The sequence below is a fragment of the Drosophila nasuta genome, chromosome 2L (assembly GCF_023558535.2).
Source record: "Drosophila nasuta strain 15112-1781.00 chromosome 2L, ASM2355853v1, whole genome shotgun sequence".
Taxonomy (NCBI): Eukaryota; Metazoa; Arthropoda; class Insecta; order Diptera; family Drosophilidae; genus Drosophila; species Drosophila nasuta.
Genome location: NC_083455.1, coordinates 27,024,810 through 27,043,196, shown reverse-complemented (window position 1 = coordinate 27,043,196; position 18,387 = coordinate 27,024,810). Strand labels below are relative to the sequence as shown.

The following is an 18,387-nucleotide window of genomic DNA, read 5'->3' as shown; positions in this document are numbered from 1 at the left end:
AGTCTCTCTCTCTCTCTTTTATTCTCTATTACAGTTTACTCTTTTTATAACCAGGTGCAAGTCTGCTGATAACGAACCTCGAGCCGGATACCGAATACCTCATACGCGCTGCTTCGCGTAATCTCGCCGGCTTCAGCGACTACACAAAAGTTACTCAGAAGCGCACTTTGTCCTTGGAGCTGCGCGCATCGGCTGGCGCTTTGTTGCCGTCTCTCTATCAACTGTTAACGGCAACACTGTTGTTGCTGCTGCTGCGGCGCTGTCACTGAAGCGCCTCTGTTTCCCCCTTTGCTGTTTCCTTCTCCCTTATAGTCCCACTTTCAGTCTAACTTCCAGTCATACTTCCAGTTCCCCTTCCACTCTCACTTCCAGTCTCACTTCCATTAACATTTCCAATCTCACTTTCAATCTCACTTCCAGTCTCACTTCCATTCTCACTTTTAATCTCACTTCCAGTCACACTTTCGTTCTCACTTCCACTCCCATTTCCAATCTCACTTCAAATCTCACTTCAAATCTCACTTCCAATCTTACTTTCAATCTGACTTCCATTCTCACTTCCAGTCACATTTCCAATTTCACTTCCAATCACACTTCCAATCTCACATTTAATCTCAGTTCCAGTCTCACTTCCATTCATATTTCCAGTCTCATTTCCAGCCTCACTTCCATTCCCACTTCTAATCTCTCTTTCATATTTAATTCCACTTCCAATTCCCCCTTCCAGTCTCCTAACCAGCTTCACTTCCAGTACCACTTCCACTTCCAATTCCATATGCTTTGTCTAGCTTTAAGACTATCTCTGATTTGCCGACTTGTACTAAATATTGTTCTAAGTTCTTGATACGAGTTTAAACACTCTCTTAAGTCTACGTCTATAAGCAGTTCTCTATTGAATCGTTTCGTTTCGTTCGTTTAGCCAGCCCAAAAATTAGTCAAAATTGAAAACAAAAACTAACAATTAATCGCTTTATTAATATATTAAAGGCATACAGGATTGTTCCGAATAACGCTTTCTGCTTAAATTCTATTATACAGAAATAGAAATTGGAATGCTATTCCAAAATGTATTATAATAGACGTATTTCATAGAAACCTCAACGGATTCAAGTAGAAAGTGGAATTCGGAACACGTTTATTGCTTAGCTTCTAGCTGAAAATTTATTGAAAGTTCAACTTAAAAGTTATATTTGCAAAAATCCCAAAGAGCTGTGGCCCCCAAAATAATACTAGCTGCAGTTTTGTGCCTTGAGGCCAACAAAAATAAGTTAAGTTATTAAAAGGATAAACTCGAATTACTCCAAAACTCATTCCAATCTCTAACCGAAACAAGTAAATAACCGATAAGCATTTAAATGCCATATCTACCAAACGAAAATCCACTTAATAGTCTCTCTCTCTCTCTCTTCTATACTATACACAGAATTATTATAAAGGAGCTTAGAAATGAAATTCGATGTTGTTTTTTGTATAAACAGTTTACAAACATTTAAAACTATACCAAAATAAATAAATTGAACACAACAAACAGTCCATTAGAATGCAAAAAAGAAGAGGAAACACAAACAAAACAGACAAACTGAACAACAATTGCGCATTCCTTTAATAATAAATTGAATTTTATAAAATATACAAAATACAAATACACATACATACATACTATATGATAAATATATATTTCAAAAGATATATTTCACGTAACCAAGTTGCCAATGATTAAATGTTTTGTGGTTTCTGTGTGCCAATTGTGCAAAATTAAAACTAAACAAAATAAACTCGAATAAATACTGAAAACAATTGCAAGTTTTACATTATTTGTTTTTGCTTACTCAGCTGTGAATTTAACTATGTTCTTTTTGTGCAATGAAAAACGTTAATAATTCATTGAATGGGAAAAAAACATTCTCTAAATTTCTGCAGAGGCGATAAATTTATGACGACAGCTGTAAGTATTTAGTTAGAATTATTAATGCAACTTTAAATTAACAAAAATTTAAATTTTACATTTCACAGAGAAATTCAAGGATGAAATCAAATGTGAGTATTAAAGAGAAATATTAAATTTATAAATATAGAATTGAATTTATTTCAAAAATATTTTTTATTTTCAATCATAATTTTATTTATTTTTTAATTTTATATTTAAAATATTAATTTCACTAATAAGTAATTTTGAATTAATTAATTCAATTAAAGATTTATTTATTTTTTTCTCCACTTAATAATATCATTAAATTCTTTAAAAAATTTATTATATTTCTTATTTTAAATTATAATTTTTTTATATTTTGTAGTTTTATAATTTCAATTATTTATTTCTCTATTTATCAATAATAATATTGAACTCCTTAATTTATGTAATACATATTTTATATTAATTTAATAATTTTATTTTCTTCGTAATTTTATAATTTAATTATTTATTTGTATACTTTTCATTTTAAACACAATATCATAATTATTGAATATAAAACTAATACAAAGTTATCTTCGATAATTAAATCAAATTTTTGGAAAACTTTATTTACTTTCGACTATCTTAAAAACCTAAGCAACAAAAATTTTTATTTCTAAATTTTATATTTAGCTGTATAACTTATAAAAATTAGTTTTGAGATTAAATTTTATATGCTTTGCTAAGACAAATTTTGTATACACTTTACATAAAGTTGAAAACTCTTTAATTTGCTATTTTTCAGCTTAGATTTTGATGGACTTGTTAATTGAAGTTAAGAAAAGCTGAAAACGTTGTCTAAACAAATAAGTTTCCCAACTGCTGAGTTTGAAGCGAGCGAACAGCTGTCGAAAGAAGTTTAAGCTAAATTCGAGTCGACATTGTTTTGACATGCGAGCAAATTTCTAGTTAAGCAAGATGGGTAAGTAACAAAAAATAAAAGCAAAAAAAGAGAGACTTCACTTCAAGAGCTGTTCTCTTCTTCGCTCTTTCCGCAGATTCAGCACGTGCGTTTAGGAAATATTTATCAGCTCGCATTCGAGCGGAGCGCATGGAATTGTTGCCCACAACGCAACGCCACCCGCCGCTGCAGCGCTTCAACCACAGTTACAGTCGACTGCCCGCTGGAGGGCGCTTGAGTGAAAGCTTCCATTCCAATTTGAATCGCCTCGTTGGAAGGAAAAGCAGCTGCCAATCCCAGAAGACGCCGCCCAAATCTGATGTCTTGGAGCCACAGCCACAGACAAAGTCAAAGAAAGTCAAGTCCAAGTGCAGATTGAAATTTAAGAATCCTGTGCTCGTGGTCCGCTCTCGCCCACGATTCGAGTGCAGTAGCAGCAGCGAGGGAGCGAGCATCAAAGTGCGCTTCTCCAAGTCGCCTCTGCGGCCAGGCAATCTAAGAGAGCAGCCGCCCTTAAGCTGTGTCGCGGACCAGAAACAAAGCTGCCCTATAATTGAGGCTAAGAGTAGCCCTTGCCCTATAATTGAGACTAAGAGTAGCCCGTGCCCTGTAATTGAGCCAAAGAGTAGCCCCAGCCCTATAATTGAGCATAAGAGTAGCAGCGTTACTAAAGAGCGACACATTTCCTTCACCGAAGCAGAGAAACCGCCTTCCGACACGCATATCACCCAACAGCTGACGACACTTATGCAAAAGCTAGAGGATCAACTGGCCAGCGAGAAGAAACAAAAAGAGGAGCTCAATGCCATCAACACTCAACTCAAGCAACTCACTGGAACAGTGACCAATCTCAACGATAAGTGCAAGCAGCTCGAGACAGAAAAGAGTAAATTGAAGCTTGAACCTTGCTTGGGCAACCAAGGACTTGAAGAGAAACTCTGCCATAAGCCGTCGAGCATTTGCCAATTTTGTGCGCAGCAACAGCTGCCTGTGCTCTCTTCTATGCAGAACGAGCTCTTTCAGCTGATGGGAAAGCGACTGTTCAGTGATGTCGCTCTTACCATACTCCTAAGAGCGGACAACGTATACCATGTTAATGTTCGCGACTTGGACACGGGCAAAGTGCTCGGCTGTTTGCTGGTCAACGAGACGGGCATCAAACAGGCCAACTCTCTTGGCATTTTTCAAGAGATCTTGACCTTCTGTGTGATTGATGTGCGCAGCTCGATGAGCACGCGAGACGCCATCTTTGGTGGCATCAACTTTGAGTTTGTACGCGATCATCGACTGAACGGGGGGCACAGTGCGCAGCGAAAGCAACTCTTTAAAGAAATGCATTGTCCTATTAGCAGTCTGAAAGCGGATCAAGCTGTAGCAAGGGCGCCACATCGTTGCAGTTCCTTCCAACATCAACGTGAAAAAAAGAGCAAGTCCAAGTTGAGCATCTCGCAGGCCTTGCTGCAAATTGGCACTATCGACAAGAATCTTGTGCTCTCCGATGACGAAGCTAATTACCCCGTGAGTGGTATCGAAATTGTTTCCATGATGGAGTCAAGTCCGCCCTGCAGTGAAATGGATAGATACAGCACATAGCTCCGTCTCTGTTCAGCGCACGCAAAAACTCGCCAAATTTTAAAGTGTTTCTTTTTATTTGCTTACTTGTTTTAATAAAAGAGAATGCCGCCTTTTAACACTGCAGTGTGCAAAGAGATCAGCTGCAGTTTGTATTTGCATGTAAAGAGCTCTTCAAATAAAGCATAAGCTCTCTCTTATTCTAACAGTCATAATATTGTCTTGCTATTCCCAAGCATAGTTGAAAGTTAAACTCTTCTCACACTGACTTTCTGCTCTTGCAGCTTAATCTTTGTTGTTGCCTAAGAGCGTTGCGTGCATGCGCCTTGCTTGTTTGTTGTTGTCGCTGAGCGCAGCTTTGTTAAAGCTCTTTACGCATTGCGAGAACAGCTGTCGCGGCATTTTTAGCGTGTTCGGTTGTGTGTGCGTATTGTGCTCTAGTGATTTGTGTGAAAAATAAATATTTTGAGCATCGTGAGTGTTTAATTGTGTTTTAATTCAACAAATTCGTTCGTCTAAACAATTTGCGTATGGTGAGCTAATCGTACGGTAAGTTTAAAGCATTAAAATGTATATTTTTAAATTGCGCATAATTTTTGCGCTCTCTCTTTCACTTTTTCCTTGCTTTGTTGTTGGCTTGCGTAAAAGATCCCGCCGAAATGTATGCATGTGTAGGTGTGTGTGTGCGTATTTATTTGCTATTCCAGCTGTCTTTGCGCTCTCTTTGACAACTTTGCGGGCAAAACTCAGAGCATGCATTGGAATTGCAATCAAGGCAAGTGTCAGCGTTCAACTGTACAATTGTTTGTGTGTGTGTGTGCTTGGGAGCCACAAAAGCAATTTTGAATGCGGCATCCGTGTCGAAGAGCCGTCGAACCGCATGTCAAACGGTTCATTTCGGCAAATAGCGGTTTGTCAATCAGTCGTCCGACGCAATGAAAGCTGCGGGTAGTGTGTGAGGGGGAGTGGGAGAATGAGAGGAACTGGGAGTGGAATTGGAAGTGGGAACGCTAACCGGCAGCAGCTGGGAACGGTTTCGCTGACAGCCGCATAAATCAGCTGCATCGCAAACAGTGTGGAGGTAAATGCGGATGCAAATGCGGATGACGAAACATGGACAATGAAGAGTGGACAACAGAAAAACACCAACAACAACAACAAGCGATGTGCCCAGCATATTGTCGTGCTTAGGCCTCAAAACAGCGCCAGTCAAATATTTTCTTTTTGTTCTACGCAATTCTAATTGTGCCTCGTGATGGCATTTGACATTTGACATTTGGCTTTTGGCATTAGAGCATCAATGGGCAACAGGCTGCGGGTGTCCGAACAAAGGGCGGGGGGAAAGAAAGGAACATAAAGTCATCACACGACATTTGTATAATTGTTTTTGCATGCCAAACGACATTCGCCTGTCAAAGCCAAAGAGACAAAGAGTATAATGAGCTTACGCATCAATGGAATGCATATGGGCAACTTGCTTTAAAAGAGAAATGTTCTTAAAGCGCGACTATGTTTGGCGAAAAAAAATGGAGTCTGTTTGGTGTCAGCGCTGCCCACGCTTTTAGTCCAAATCGTTGTCGGCTTTTTTTCGTTATACCCTGTTATACCATGATAACTAAGCGAGTAGTAAGTTATTGAAAATCATATACTGCAAAAATATTTATGAATTATTAATAAGTAATTAGGAACCCACACACACACACACATTTTATCTAAAAATATTATTTCAATTGCCAAATTATTTTACACTGTTATACTCGTACAGGGTAGCGCATAGTTCACCAACTACTTACGCTCTTGTTTTTTGTTTGCACTGCGTGCAAAGCCTCGCGGCTTCATTGCAAACTGCAGCTGCCGCTCTTCAGCTGCCAGTTGCCGTTAGAGTTTATTAAGCCAATGCCGTTCTCATGTCAGCATTGTGTTTTTTCTCGTTTCTCATTTCATGCGTTTCATCGATGGCGCATTCTCATAGCTTTAAATTTCACTCAAATATTTGTAAGTTAAAGCATTTAAGAGAGAAGGATGAGACCACTTGGATCGTTTACTTGCTGTTCCTATTAGACTTGGGAACACTTTCTTAGGCTGTAGTTTGTTCTTGCTCTTGCGTTCGTAAACTGTGCTCGTTTCAGTAAATTAGCCTTTGCTTATTTTATTAGATGTCGCTCTCTTGCTCACGCACTTGATTCGTTGTTGTTGCTGAGCATGTCTGCAACGTCTCAATAACTGACCTTACTTGTTGTTGTTATAGTTGAGAGTGGTTGTGCTTTGAGTTGTGCTGTGAGTGAGTGGGATAGAAAGCATTGCTAGTGAATTGACATATCGCATGGTTCTCTTCTTTTGCTCTGTTGATGCACTGCCTGCGTACTTCATTTTACGTCTTCCTTTGCATCGTTTATATATTGCTAAGAGAAAGGGAATGCAAACTTATGCAATATGATTTTGGGTAATTGAATCCACAAACTCATTCTCTTTAGTACACTATCTTTAAAGTTCGTTTCCCCTAAACGAATTAAATTGGCGCTCTGTGTATTTGATATGCGCTTTGTGTGAAAAAGGCCTCAGGGTAAAAGCTGTTTAAAATGTGCACTGAGGAATACACACATGCGATTGCCTCACACACACATTTAACTGAGGCCAAAAGTTGTATTCGAAAAGCAAGCGCAAACCGTTGAACTCGCTAAAAACAACGGCAAAAAGTTCTTACCCCCCGAAAACTTCTCCCCACTGCGCCCCACGTTTCTCTTCTATTCTGTTGAGCCGCATTCAGAACTGGACGCGACTCGGCTCGTTCCACAGGCAGCATAATTAATTGCGATAATTAGTGTGTTGCCAACAAACAGCAAATACACGAAAAACAACAAGCTTTTCAAAGTGCAGAACAGTTTGGAGATATCGAGGTGTAGATACCCTGTAATTTAGGGAAGAAAATGAAAAATGAAACTTCGAAGAAAGTTGATGTATTCCTAATATTTATTTTATTGTTGCTCTGAAGTTACTTGATTTGGGAAAGAACAAAAATATATCTCCGAAGATTATTTACTATTTTTTCTAAAGTTGATGTATTATATTCCTAATATTTATTTTATTGTTGGCCTACACTAACTTGGTTGAAGAAAGAATAAAATTACATTTCTGATTAATATTAATCAACAATCATTTGACTAAAATGATACAGAGCAAGTGCTAACAATAATTTATTTCCTCAATTAAAAGGACTATCTATTTATTTATTGTTTACAAGATTCAGATTTATACAATTTGGAGAGTGGATTATCCAAATCTATCTTTAAAAATGGACTATAAAACATGCTAAGTAAATATATTTTTTGGCAAGTTTTAAAGTTGATTTTAGTAGATCACTTCGTTGGCATCAAACCTTTTCTGTCCTAGCCACAGGGTATAATGCCCAGAGTAGAATGTTAGAGCGTTAAACTAACATCAGCAGCCAGGCAGCAGAAAAGTATTGGTGAAAGCACAGAGAAAATGCTGCTAAAGAAAGGGAAAGGGAGCAAAGGGGGAAGAGAGAAAGAGGCATCTAAAACTGAGAACCGGTAACAAAATTCCAATGCAACTCGCGCATTTACTTTGCTAAAGATTTGTGGGCCACACGGCAGATGGCAACTGGAAACTGGGAACCGGGCAACCGGGCAACTGGCAAAATGTCTGGCATATTAGTTCTGGGCAAGTTTTATGTTATTTACGACTCTGTCGGAACTGTATGTTGACTGCTGTGCTGTTGAGAGGCCCGCGGTGGTAATTTAGTTTGCTCTTTCAATGCTCTGGCCATGGCAACATGAAGTTGCCACGAGATGGCAGCAGGCATCATTAGAAAGCACCAAATGATTTTATTGCTAAACAAACAGACAGTCGGAGGAGAGATGAGAGAGAAGTGGGGAGAAAGGAGAGAGAGGGGGGAGAAAGGAGACTACAACTTGGATAAATCTCGGCTGGCCAGAAAGAAGACGTCGCAAAAAATGAAAAGGAGTAACAACAGCTGGCTGACGCGACGTCTGCGGTGTATTGTCGCTTCCCCCACTCCTTCCCCTTGTGCCCTGCGGCTTGTTGGTTCAGCTTGTCGGGAGTCGAGAGTTGAGAGTTGAGTTGAAGACTTTTTGCAGTCGTTCGTTTTAATTGGTCACTTGGCGCGCGCACAAAAACAATTTAATTTTCGCCATTTTCTTATTATCTCGATATTACACGCCAGCTTGAGCTGCCACGCCCCTCTTCCTTCCCTCCCTCTCGCTGAAGCTATGGGCTACTGCTACTGCTACTATCCAGACTCTCCGCTCTACATGTCCATGTTCATCTCTCCTTGCTTTGCTCTCTTCCACGCAGCTTCAGGCAGCTATCCATTTATGTAATTAAGCGTTGCATACTTTTGTGCGCGATGCTTTTTAATCAGCTGCCAGTAATAGGCGTCTGTCTGTCTCTCTCTCTCTGTATCTGCCTCTGTCTCTGCTCTGTTGTGTGTTATTACCACAGCGAGTCATTAAATCTTTTGCGTGTAATTAAAAAATTACAATTTAATGCTTTGCAAATAGCCCGGTGTTCATTTATTGACATGACCGCGGAGCGATGTTAGCAAGTCAAAAGTGAGATGAACTTGTTGAGAATTATGTTTTCCAAAGGGGTGAAGCACAAATACACTATCAATTTTTTCATTTTATGTGTGCTGTTTACGATGAAAAATATATTTTACTAAACACTTTTTAACTTAATTAGAAATGAACGAACGTTGATTTCCTCCTTTTTCTTTTATTATTTAACTAAATTTTGTACTGTATGGTATATTTTGAGTATATGTAGTACTATATTAATGTACCAAATATAGTCTTTTGTTTATTTTAAGTATTTTTGCGGTATATTAATTCGGTATATTTTCAGAGTAATGCCGACTTAATACATTCATGGGTTTTCTTTTAATCAGTATGGTATATAATGGTACGTTATGGTATATGTTGACTATACCAATATACCAATATAACATTATACCAATTATAACATTTGATATTTTTTGTTATTTTTTTAGTATATTAATTTGGTTTATTTTAAGTATAATACCGCATTGTTTTGCTTTTAAGTTAGATAAGTAGAGGGTATCTCAAAATCGTGCACACTCACTTTCACTAAGAGATAATGTTAAATAAAAGGCAAGACTGAATTATGCTAAATGATTTGGGGAACTCTTCACAATATTTATAGCAGCTTTGTTATCTGCTGTTTGAAATTCAAATACACAACCAAAGTGGAACTCTTCAATAAAATCAACTCTATTCACGACAATGTTCAAACTTCATTGTCGACAAATCTTATATACCAACAATATACGTCATTAATTTACTTACAATCTGTAGATAACTATTACTTTATGAATTCAATGTTTGCAGATAAGAATCATTCGCAATTTCGCATTAATTGTGCAAAACAGTTTGACGTTAGTTCAGTTTACTCGCGACACTCGACTGATTGAGACCAATTATGGGGCGAAAAAGTATTTCTCTTATCTTAGTGATAAGCATATTGATATTTATTAGCGAGAGCAATGAAAATGATACATTTGATGCGGTGAATGAAATTAATTCATTAAAAGTGCAATTAAAACAATTGACGTGAGTTTTTGGCAAATGAATCATGCAACTAGAATTGAGTATTAACGAAATTTCTTATCAGTTTCGATGTGGGAACTCTGCAAGCGGAACACAAACATGCTAAACAACAAAAGTCAGATTACGTTTTTAGCGATTGCAGTGAAGTCACAGCAAATTTCTTGCCCAGTGGCGTCTACACAATACGACTTACTACCGATGATACCAGAGTTATCAAAGTCTACTGCGATACAGAGACTTGGGGAGGCCATTGGACACGCATTTTGTACCGATCGGATGGAAGCGTGAACTTTTATCGCGATTATGAGCGATTTCGATGACGAACATTTTTTGGGGCTCCTATCGATTTATGCACTGACCGCCGACCGAAGTCGAGAGTTGCTTGTGCTGCTGGAGGATGCCGATGGCATTGAAGCGTACGAATGGTATGAGAAATTCGCCATTTCCGACTACAGCGAGTCTTTCGCCTTGAACACCTTGGGCAAGGCCAATGGAACGGCAGGTGATTCACTGTCCCACCACTTTGGCCAAAAGTTTTCATCCTTTGACCAGTATTACGGTCCCGATTCGAGTAGAAACTGTGCCAAAATCTATCACAGCGCCTGGTGGTTCAGCTCGCCGTGTCACCAGAGGTAGGAATAGAGAAATGTACTCTGTTTTGATAGCTCACCATTTCTTCCTCGCTAATTGTTTCCAGCAACCTGGGAGGTAACTATGGCAATAACACCCTTGGCATGGGCATCAATTGGATGACATTCCGTAGCCACGAACATTCCCTGAAGCTTGCCGCGATGATGATTCGACCTAGACCGGGATATAGGCAGTAAAATACCAAGCAAGAAATTTACAGTCGAGTATGTGGGATACCTGACAACCGTAATAAACTCGTATTCAAATAATAATCCAAAAATATACTGCAAAAATACTTAAATATACCGAGTTCTATATTCAATTTATTTTCTATGAAACCATTATCTAAAAACATTCCAAAATTATACTGCAAAAATACAAAAATATACTGAAGGGTATACTTGGTATATCGATATTAATATTTTTTCCATACAAGCCATATTCTAACAAGTAAGAAAGTTACAGTCGAGTGTGCTCGACTATGAGATACCTGCTTACCGTAATAAACTCGTATTCTAATAATATTCCAAAGTTATACTGAAAAAATACTAAAATATACCGAGTTCAATTTATTTTCAATGAAACCATTATCTAAAAACATTCCAAAATTATACTGCAAAAATACAAAAATATACCGAAGGCTATACTTGGTATATCGATATTGACATTTTTTTTCCATACAAGCGATATTCTAACAAGTAAGAAATTTACAGTCGAGTGTGCTCGACTGTGAGATACCTGCTAACCGAAATAAACTCATATTCTAATAAAAAAATACCAAAAATATACTGCAAAAATACTTAAATATACCGAGTTTTATATTCAATTTATTTTCCATGAAACCATTATCCAAAAACATTCCAAAATTATACTGCAAAAATACAAAAATATACCGAAGGCTATACTTGGTATATCGATATTGACTTTTTTTCCATACAAGCCATATTCTAACAAGTAAGACAGTTACAGTCGAGTGTGCTCGACTGTGGGATACCTGCTAACCGAAATAAACTCGTATTCTAAAAATATACCAAAAATATACTGCAAAAATACAAAAATATACCGAGTTCTATATTCAATTTATTTTCCATGAAACCATTATCTAAAAACATTCCAAAATTATACTGCAAAAATACAAAAATATACCGAAGGCTATACTTGGTATATCGATATTGACATTTTCAGCGAAAGTCATAAAAAAGTATTTCTTAAAACCCTTCATAAATACTGCAGTTATTATGTACCTATGTATGTACAGCGGGTATACAAATTGGAGTAGTTTTTGCTATCAATGAGAAAGCAATGAGGAAATTGTATACTCTATTTAAATATCATATTTTTGGCAGCGTATTTTCCATTCAAAGTATAAATTAGAGTGCATTAAATGCGCAACATTTCTATTAATTTCATTTGTATTTGCACATACAGAATGCATCATGATGAGTTTAACATTTCAACTGCTTTGTTGTGGTTACCCGAAAAACACAAATGAATAAATATGAAAATTATTTAATGACATATGAAATGAGTTGTTGAAAAAGCGGCAGCGAATGCGAATACACAATGCGAATTTCCACGTGAGGAAATGCCGCAAAATTGAAAGAAAATGTGCATAGCCCAGTTTTGGGTTCGGGGGCATGCAACAGAGAAACAAGCAAAGAGTACACAAATATTATGCAACATTTCGCATTCGGAAGCAAGCTACTTACGAGTTGCAAACCAAATGGCAAAACATGCATGAAAATTGAAAATAATGTAGAGTCGAGAGCTGAGTGCATTCAGCGGCAAAACAAAGAGAGAGTGGAAAGAGAGAGTGGAAAGAGAGAGAGAGAGATAGAGAGTGAGTGGGAGGGAGAGAGTGTAGCATATGCCATTTGTTGTGTGTGTGGCAAGTTTGGGCTTTGTCAGCGCAATGAAGTGGGACTCGCTTTGACTGGGGAATGTGGGGGAATGAGAGGGGGGAAGGGAAAAATATAAGCGAGCAACCTTTGGCAACAGCTCAAGCAACTGCGTGGCATGCCACACTTCATATTGTAAATTTTGGGTATAAAACATTTTTGTGCTGTCAGGATTTCCGCTATTGCTGCACCGCAGCACCTGCCAACAATCTACATGCTACATGCTGCATGCTACACTCTACATGTGCCACTCGCTGTTGCATTAGTTGTTGCGATTGTTGCATTGTGGCTGCCACTTGGCACCTGTTTGCATTCGCTTTCCTGCCCCTCACTTTCTTCGCTCGCTTGCTTAATGCAATTGTCGTCATTGCGTTTTGTCCAATTGCTTCCGCACTCGGCTTTATTCACAGCAAACTTTTACGATTACGAGTGTGAGTGCGAGTACTCGAATGCCCCAATTGAATTGCTTGTGAATCGCACTTGCGACTCGATTTGCAGTTGCCATAAAAACCCGAATACCAAATCGAATTTAAGCTGCCAACTAAATTGCATCAGTTATGAGAATTGCTTTCACAATTGTGGCTGAATAAATTCACTTTAAGTGTCTGTAGCAAAGTTGCTTTTTTAGATGAAAACATCTTTTTGAAGTAAAAGTGTTTTGAAAGATTTAGTTTGTGCAATTTTGTTTTAAAACTCAACCGGAAAATGTTTTTAAATTTTGAAGTTGTGATGTTTCTCGCCACACTCAGAAATCAGGTACAAGATAGTGAATATAACAATGTGACCAGACTTCATGTTTATTTGATCATTTTTTACAACTTTGAAAACCAATCGAATTAATGATTATAAAATTATGTATGTTTTCATGTTTTTCTCTTCTAAACTCTTTAACTCACTCAGAAATCAGGAACAAGAGAGTGAATATAACAGTGTGACCACAACTCATGTTTTCTTTATCATAACTTACATCTTTGTTGTACATTCAATTGGAAAGTTAATTTAAAAATCAATCGGATTAATGTTTATACAAAACTTTTATGTTTTCATGTTTCTTCGTCAATATTTTGTCATACTCAGAAATCAACGATAAGAGAGAGAGAGAATATAACAGTGTGACCAGTGTTAAAAAAATACGTATTCGATGTGGTATTTTTGTTAATCGAAAGAAGATATTCAATAGACATTATTTTAAATTATTCTAGGATACTTTTTCATTACTTTTTTTCTAATTTGAACTTTTGACGTTTTTCTGATTTTGCTATAAAAGAATAATGTTTATTATTGAGAGATTCCGGCATAAACATACTTTTATTCAATTGTAGTATTCTTTATATGCAAACTTACAATCTGTTGAGCATTCATATTCATTCCATTAAATATTTTATCATTCCTTTGCACACACATCATAGAGCATACTCTTATTTATATTTTAATTAGATAACTTCTTTGTAATCCATTTCTTTAAATATAATTAGTTTCATTGCTTAATAAATGAAATGTATTTAACAAATTCAAAGCATGTAAAGAGAAAGAGTTTCAGCAACTAAAATGGAAATCCAGCAAGTGCTATTCCAGAATTCTAATTAAACTGGAGCTGAGCAAACTAAATGGATACAACGACGCATTGTAGAGTTGTGAAACCATTCTCATGTACTCGCATTCGCATTTATTTACTCGTGTTTGCCTCAACAAAGATGCCCAATTACTCTCTAACTGAGAGTCCATTAACAGCATAAAGTTTACGAGGCGAATAAACACGAATAAACGGAATAATTGTAATATAAAACTGAACTGACTCGAACTAATAATAAAAGGCCAGAGAGAGAGAGAGTTTTGCTGGCAAACAGATAATGGCATAAAGGCTTATGGTCTGGGCTTAAAGCGTATTTGTTTGTTTGCAGCTCGGTTGGCAGCTCAATTACAAAGGAAAGCAACAAGCCAACAGGTAACAGGTAACAGGTAGCAAGTTAGCAAGGTAGCCAGCTATAACAACAATATTTGATTGTTATTTTGGTTTGGCATTATCATTGTTTTAAGCATTTTACGGGGCATGCCAACTTCCCTTGGCATTATGTATGCCACACTATTTGCACAGCAAGGCAAAGCGAAGGACTCTAGGCAGAAGCCAGGCTGTGTTGTCCTGTCTGGAGTTGTCTGTTGGCATTGTAATTGCTGGCATTTTGTTGATTTTATTCCACATTTAGCTGTAGGTGTAAGTTTCACTGCTCTCTCTCTCTCTCTCTCTCTCTCTCTCTCTCGTTAGCACTAACTGCAGTCAGTCTCCAGTTTATTTGCTTAGTTTGTTGTCCCTTGTCTCATGTCCTTTTTCTTGGCATTATTTGAATTTCTCTCTGTCTGTCGGTCTGATGTCATTTTATGAGTTGCCTTTCATGTGCTGTGATGTGATGTGTCGCTTGCTAATGACAGCATAACTTTTTTTGTTTGCCTCACTCAAAGCCAAAGCTAAAGAAGAGGCAAAAGTTCTCGCAAGTCTTTTAATTTGCATGCTGCTGTCAATAATCCAATGACACTGGCTGACAAACAAGTGGAAAATGGGAACAAAAGCCACACAGACTTCTTTGGATTTCTCAAGTGATGCTCTTTTCACTTCGAGAGTAATTGGAGCATCATTGTGAAAAGATGAAAGTTTTCAAGTCTTTCGCAAATTCAGTGCTTAGATTTTTCTTCCACTTTGTTCTTCTTTTTATTTTGGAAAGCAAACTTACTTTCTTTTTACAGTGAAGTATATTACTTAAGAATTCGGTTGCTTTTAGGTGTCTTTAGTTTGATTGTGGAGAGAACTTTTTAACTTTGAAGCTTTTTTTAGGAAGCACATTAAAGCTCAGTGTTGATAGACTGCGTAATCATATGAAAAGGAAATTTGAAAGCATTTTATAATGAAATTAGATTTCTATTGATATCTTAGTTTTCATTATGAAAACAATTTTAAAGGGCTCATTAAATTTTATAGATTGCAAACTTTTATAACTATTTAGCTTAAATTGTAAATAACACATTGAAAGCATTTATAAACGAAAGTATTGAATGGAGAATACAATTGACAGGATGCATGGTTAAGCTTCTTTCAAGTATACTCTTTTAGATAACTAAGAAAGCTTTGAAAGCACTTTAACATGGAAAGTATTTTTAGAGCTTAGCGTTACTTAGTAATGAAGCTTATAAATGAAGCTTATATTTGTCTAAAATCCAATTGATATCTGGATTGTTATTATGGATGGAACTATGAAAGCACCATCAAATTAAATATTAACCTGAAAGCACAATAAAGTTTGTGTAATTGCACGGTTTATTTTGGATTTTGTTAGAATTTTTAAATAAATGGAAAGAGTTAAAAGTCATCAAAATATTATGCGAATACATTTTGAAAGAATTGTTGAAAGCACATTACAAATGAAAGCTAATTAGCAAGCTCATTAAAGGTTTGCATTTGTGAAATTTCATAATTATTGAGCTTATACTTTTAAACTATTTTGAAGTTAAACTATTTTGAATAAATTAAAAGACTTTAAAATATTACGCGAATATATTATAAAATAAACTTGGAAAGTGCATGAACAAAGAAAGCTAATCAGGAAGCTCATGAAAGCTTTGTGTTTGTTGAATTGCAGAATTATTAAGCTAAGACTCATAAAGCAGTTTAAAGTAAATGATATGAGTTAAAAGGCTGAAACATATTATGTGAACATATTATGAAATCAACTTTGAAAGGAAGCTCATTAAAGCATATTGCAGAATTATTGAGCTGTGACTTTTAAAGCAATTCACAGTAGGAGGAATGAGTTAACAGACTTCATACATATTATGTATGCGAATACAATAGAGTTCACTCAGTCAAACTTCACATGTTGTTAATGCCACTTTCAGCCGGTGTCATTAGCTCTTCAGTTGCCCGCCCGGTTGCCTTGCTGCCTGTTGCTGCACATTTATCAAGGCGACTGCCGTTTGGGTCCTTTGACAGGACCAAAAATGCATTTGCCAGCGTGCATTAATCACACGCAAAATTACGACGCTCGTTTGATGGGCAACAAATCGGGCGCAAATTCACGCAAACATTGGCTCTCTCTTGACGAACGAATGAACGAACGTACGAGATCTGCATGCAGAACGTTGTGTTGAGTTGCCACACAAATCAGTGCTTCAGCTTTTGCTTCAGCTGCAACTCGCGCTTGAGACTCGACTCGACTCGACTTCATCCTTGCTGTGTGTTTCATCGTGCGCATTCCCAGTTGCCAGTTGCTGTCCTCAATCTCGTCAGCGTGACTGGCAATCTGCTTGGCACATTTGGTTGCAGACGGGAGACGGCAGACTTGCCTCATTATGTGCGCCAGTTGCCACTGTTGCCTCCTTGCTGCGTTGCAACTGCGATGCGAGCGCACACAAATCTCCCCTTAAGTAATTTACTGGCAACTGATGTTGTTGCTTTCGTTGTTGTCGCTACTGCAAAGTGCACTTTGATATTTTTCAAATCGTCGATTGGCGTAGGGCATGCCAGACACACAGATACCTCTTGAAATACAGCTTCCATCAAGTGCGTCAAAAGTTTTCAATGCTGCTCAAAAGTTGCTCTTCACTTTCCACTTTCAAAAGAGAAACCAAAACTCTTGGCAAAGTTGGTAAATTGGCCAGTCAAAAGTTACAGGGTATCTGGGCTGACTTCTGTTGCTGCTTGAAGTTGAAATTGAAATTGAATTGCGATTGATATTGATTGGCTGCGTGCTTGAGCGACAACTCGGCCAAATCATGTGCTGAGCTCAGCAGGCAACAACGAATCTCCAGCTGCGATTTTCCAACGTCTTGTAACTTTCGCTTATTGTTCTGCCAACTAACTGAGCTAGTGAGTGTGTGTTGTGTTGTTGGGATTATGAGCAGTAGCTATGAGAGTATCAGTCAGCCACATGCTTCAAGAAACGAAAGGACGAAGGATAGAGGGAGGTGGATGCTTCTCCATTTTGGTATTCGAGTGTGTGGCATGACTTCAAATCGAATTTCAGTTTTTCCTCCAAGTTTCCTTCTCTCTTTTCTCTCTCTCTCTCTCTCTCTCTCTCTCTCTGTTTGTTCAGCTTGTGTATTGAAGTGGAGTTTGTGTATTGTTTAGTCAAGTGCAGCTGCTTGTGCAACTTGTTTATGTGCAGCGCAAATAGAGTTTGGCAGCAACGGAAACGTGGCCAACAACTAAATAGAGAACATTTTATCGCCATCTTATAACTCTGCTCACAATCGACCTTTAAATTGCACAAATGAATCATCTAAAATAAAACACAAACTTCGATTAGAGCATTTAATATAATTTATAGATGATGTTAAGATGTTAGAGCATTTAATGTAATTTATAGATTATGTTAAGATTTATAAATTTAAATTGCATTTTCAAATTGTATTTTAAAGTCCAAACTCATCATAAACAAAGCGCACTTTTAATTCTATTTGGAATTCAAATTTGAATACCTTTAGCATTTGAGTAAATCGTTTAATTTAATCAATTACTTTATTATACTTAATAACTTGGATGGACGTAACGATCCCAAAGTTCAAAGTGTTGAAAGTAAATAAACTTTTAACTACTTGCTACGAATCTCATTTGCCTTGGATGACAATCTGGTATATTTTGCACTCTATGGTATATTCTGAATGCAATACCATACCCATATACCGAATGTAGCATTTGGTATATTTTATTACTTTTTTGTGGTATATTATGTTGGTGTATTTTGAAATCAATACCGTAATATTATGCTTTTATTTCTTTTTTCGTTTTTTTTTAATGATTATTTCGATGTGCTTCTAGTTTTTATTCAATACATTTCA

At 37.1% G+C, this 18,387-nt stretch overlaps 3 protein-coding genes and 1 long non-coding RNA gene across 6 annotated transcripts in view; all 4 read left to right on the top strand.

Moving 5' to 3' along the window:
* Window positions 1–1,794, top strand: part of LOC132797175 (limbic system-associated membrane protein) — a 101,842-nt gene extending 100,048 nt beyond the window's left edge. Inside the window, exon 7 of the mRNA XM_060808725.1 lies at window positions 55–1,794. Coding sequence (XP_060664708.1) covers window positions 55–269 — 215 coding nt within the window. The 3' untranslated portion in view covers window positions 270–1,794. The remainder of the gene's footprint in view (window positions 1–54) is intronic.
* Window positions 1,795–2,558: 764 nt separating this feature from the next.
* LOC132798573 (uncharacterized) lies at window positions 2,559–4,566 on the top strand. Its single transcript, XM_060810482.1, has 2 exons — window positions 2,559–2,876; window positions 2,953–4,566. The coding sequence occupies exons 1-2, from the start codon at window positions 2,873–2,875 to the stop codon at window positions 4,446–4,448; spliced, it is 1,500 nt and encodes a 499-aa protein (XP_060666465.1). The 5' UTR covers window positions 2,559–2,872; the 3' UTR covers window positions 4,449–4,566.
* A 175-nt stretch (window positions 4,567–4,741) lies between these two features.
* The window catches only part of LOC132783773 (uncharacterized), a 98,082-nt gene continuing 84,436 nt past the window's right edge, over window positions 4,742–18,387 (top strand). Inside the window, exon 1 of one of the 3 annotated variants that reach the window (XR_009632188.1) lies at window positions 4,742–4,976. This is a non-coding gene — a long non-coding RNA (uncharacterized LOC132783773). The remainder of the gene's footprint in view (window positions 4,977–18,387) is intronic. The other 2 variants (XR_009632189.1, XR_009632187.1) reach the window with 2 other exon arrangements.
* On the top strand, window positions 9,894–11,093 carry LOC132798485 (ficolin-1-like). The gene is made up of 3 exons (XM_060810354.1): window positions 9,894–10,036; window positions 10,098–10,665; window positions 10,731–11,093. Exons 2-3 carry the CDS (start codon window positions 10,337–10,339, stop codon window positions 10,858–10,860), a joined length of 459 nt encoding a protein of 152 aa, XP_060666337.1. The 5' UTR covers window positions 9,894–10,036; window positions 10,098–10,336; the 3' UTR covers window positions 10,861–11,093.

Coding starts and splice junctions, on each gene's coding strand:
- LOC132798485 (XM_060810354.1), top strand. CDS start 10,337: ATGAGCGATTTCGATGACGAACATTTTTTGGGGCTCCTATCGATTTAT. Junction 10,666..10,730: donor AGCTCGCCGTGTCACCAGAG/GTAGGAATAGAG, acceptor AATTGTTTCCAG/CAACCTGGGAGGTAACTATG.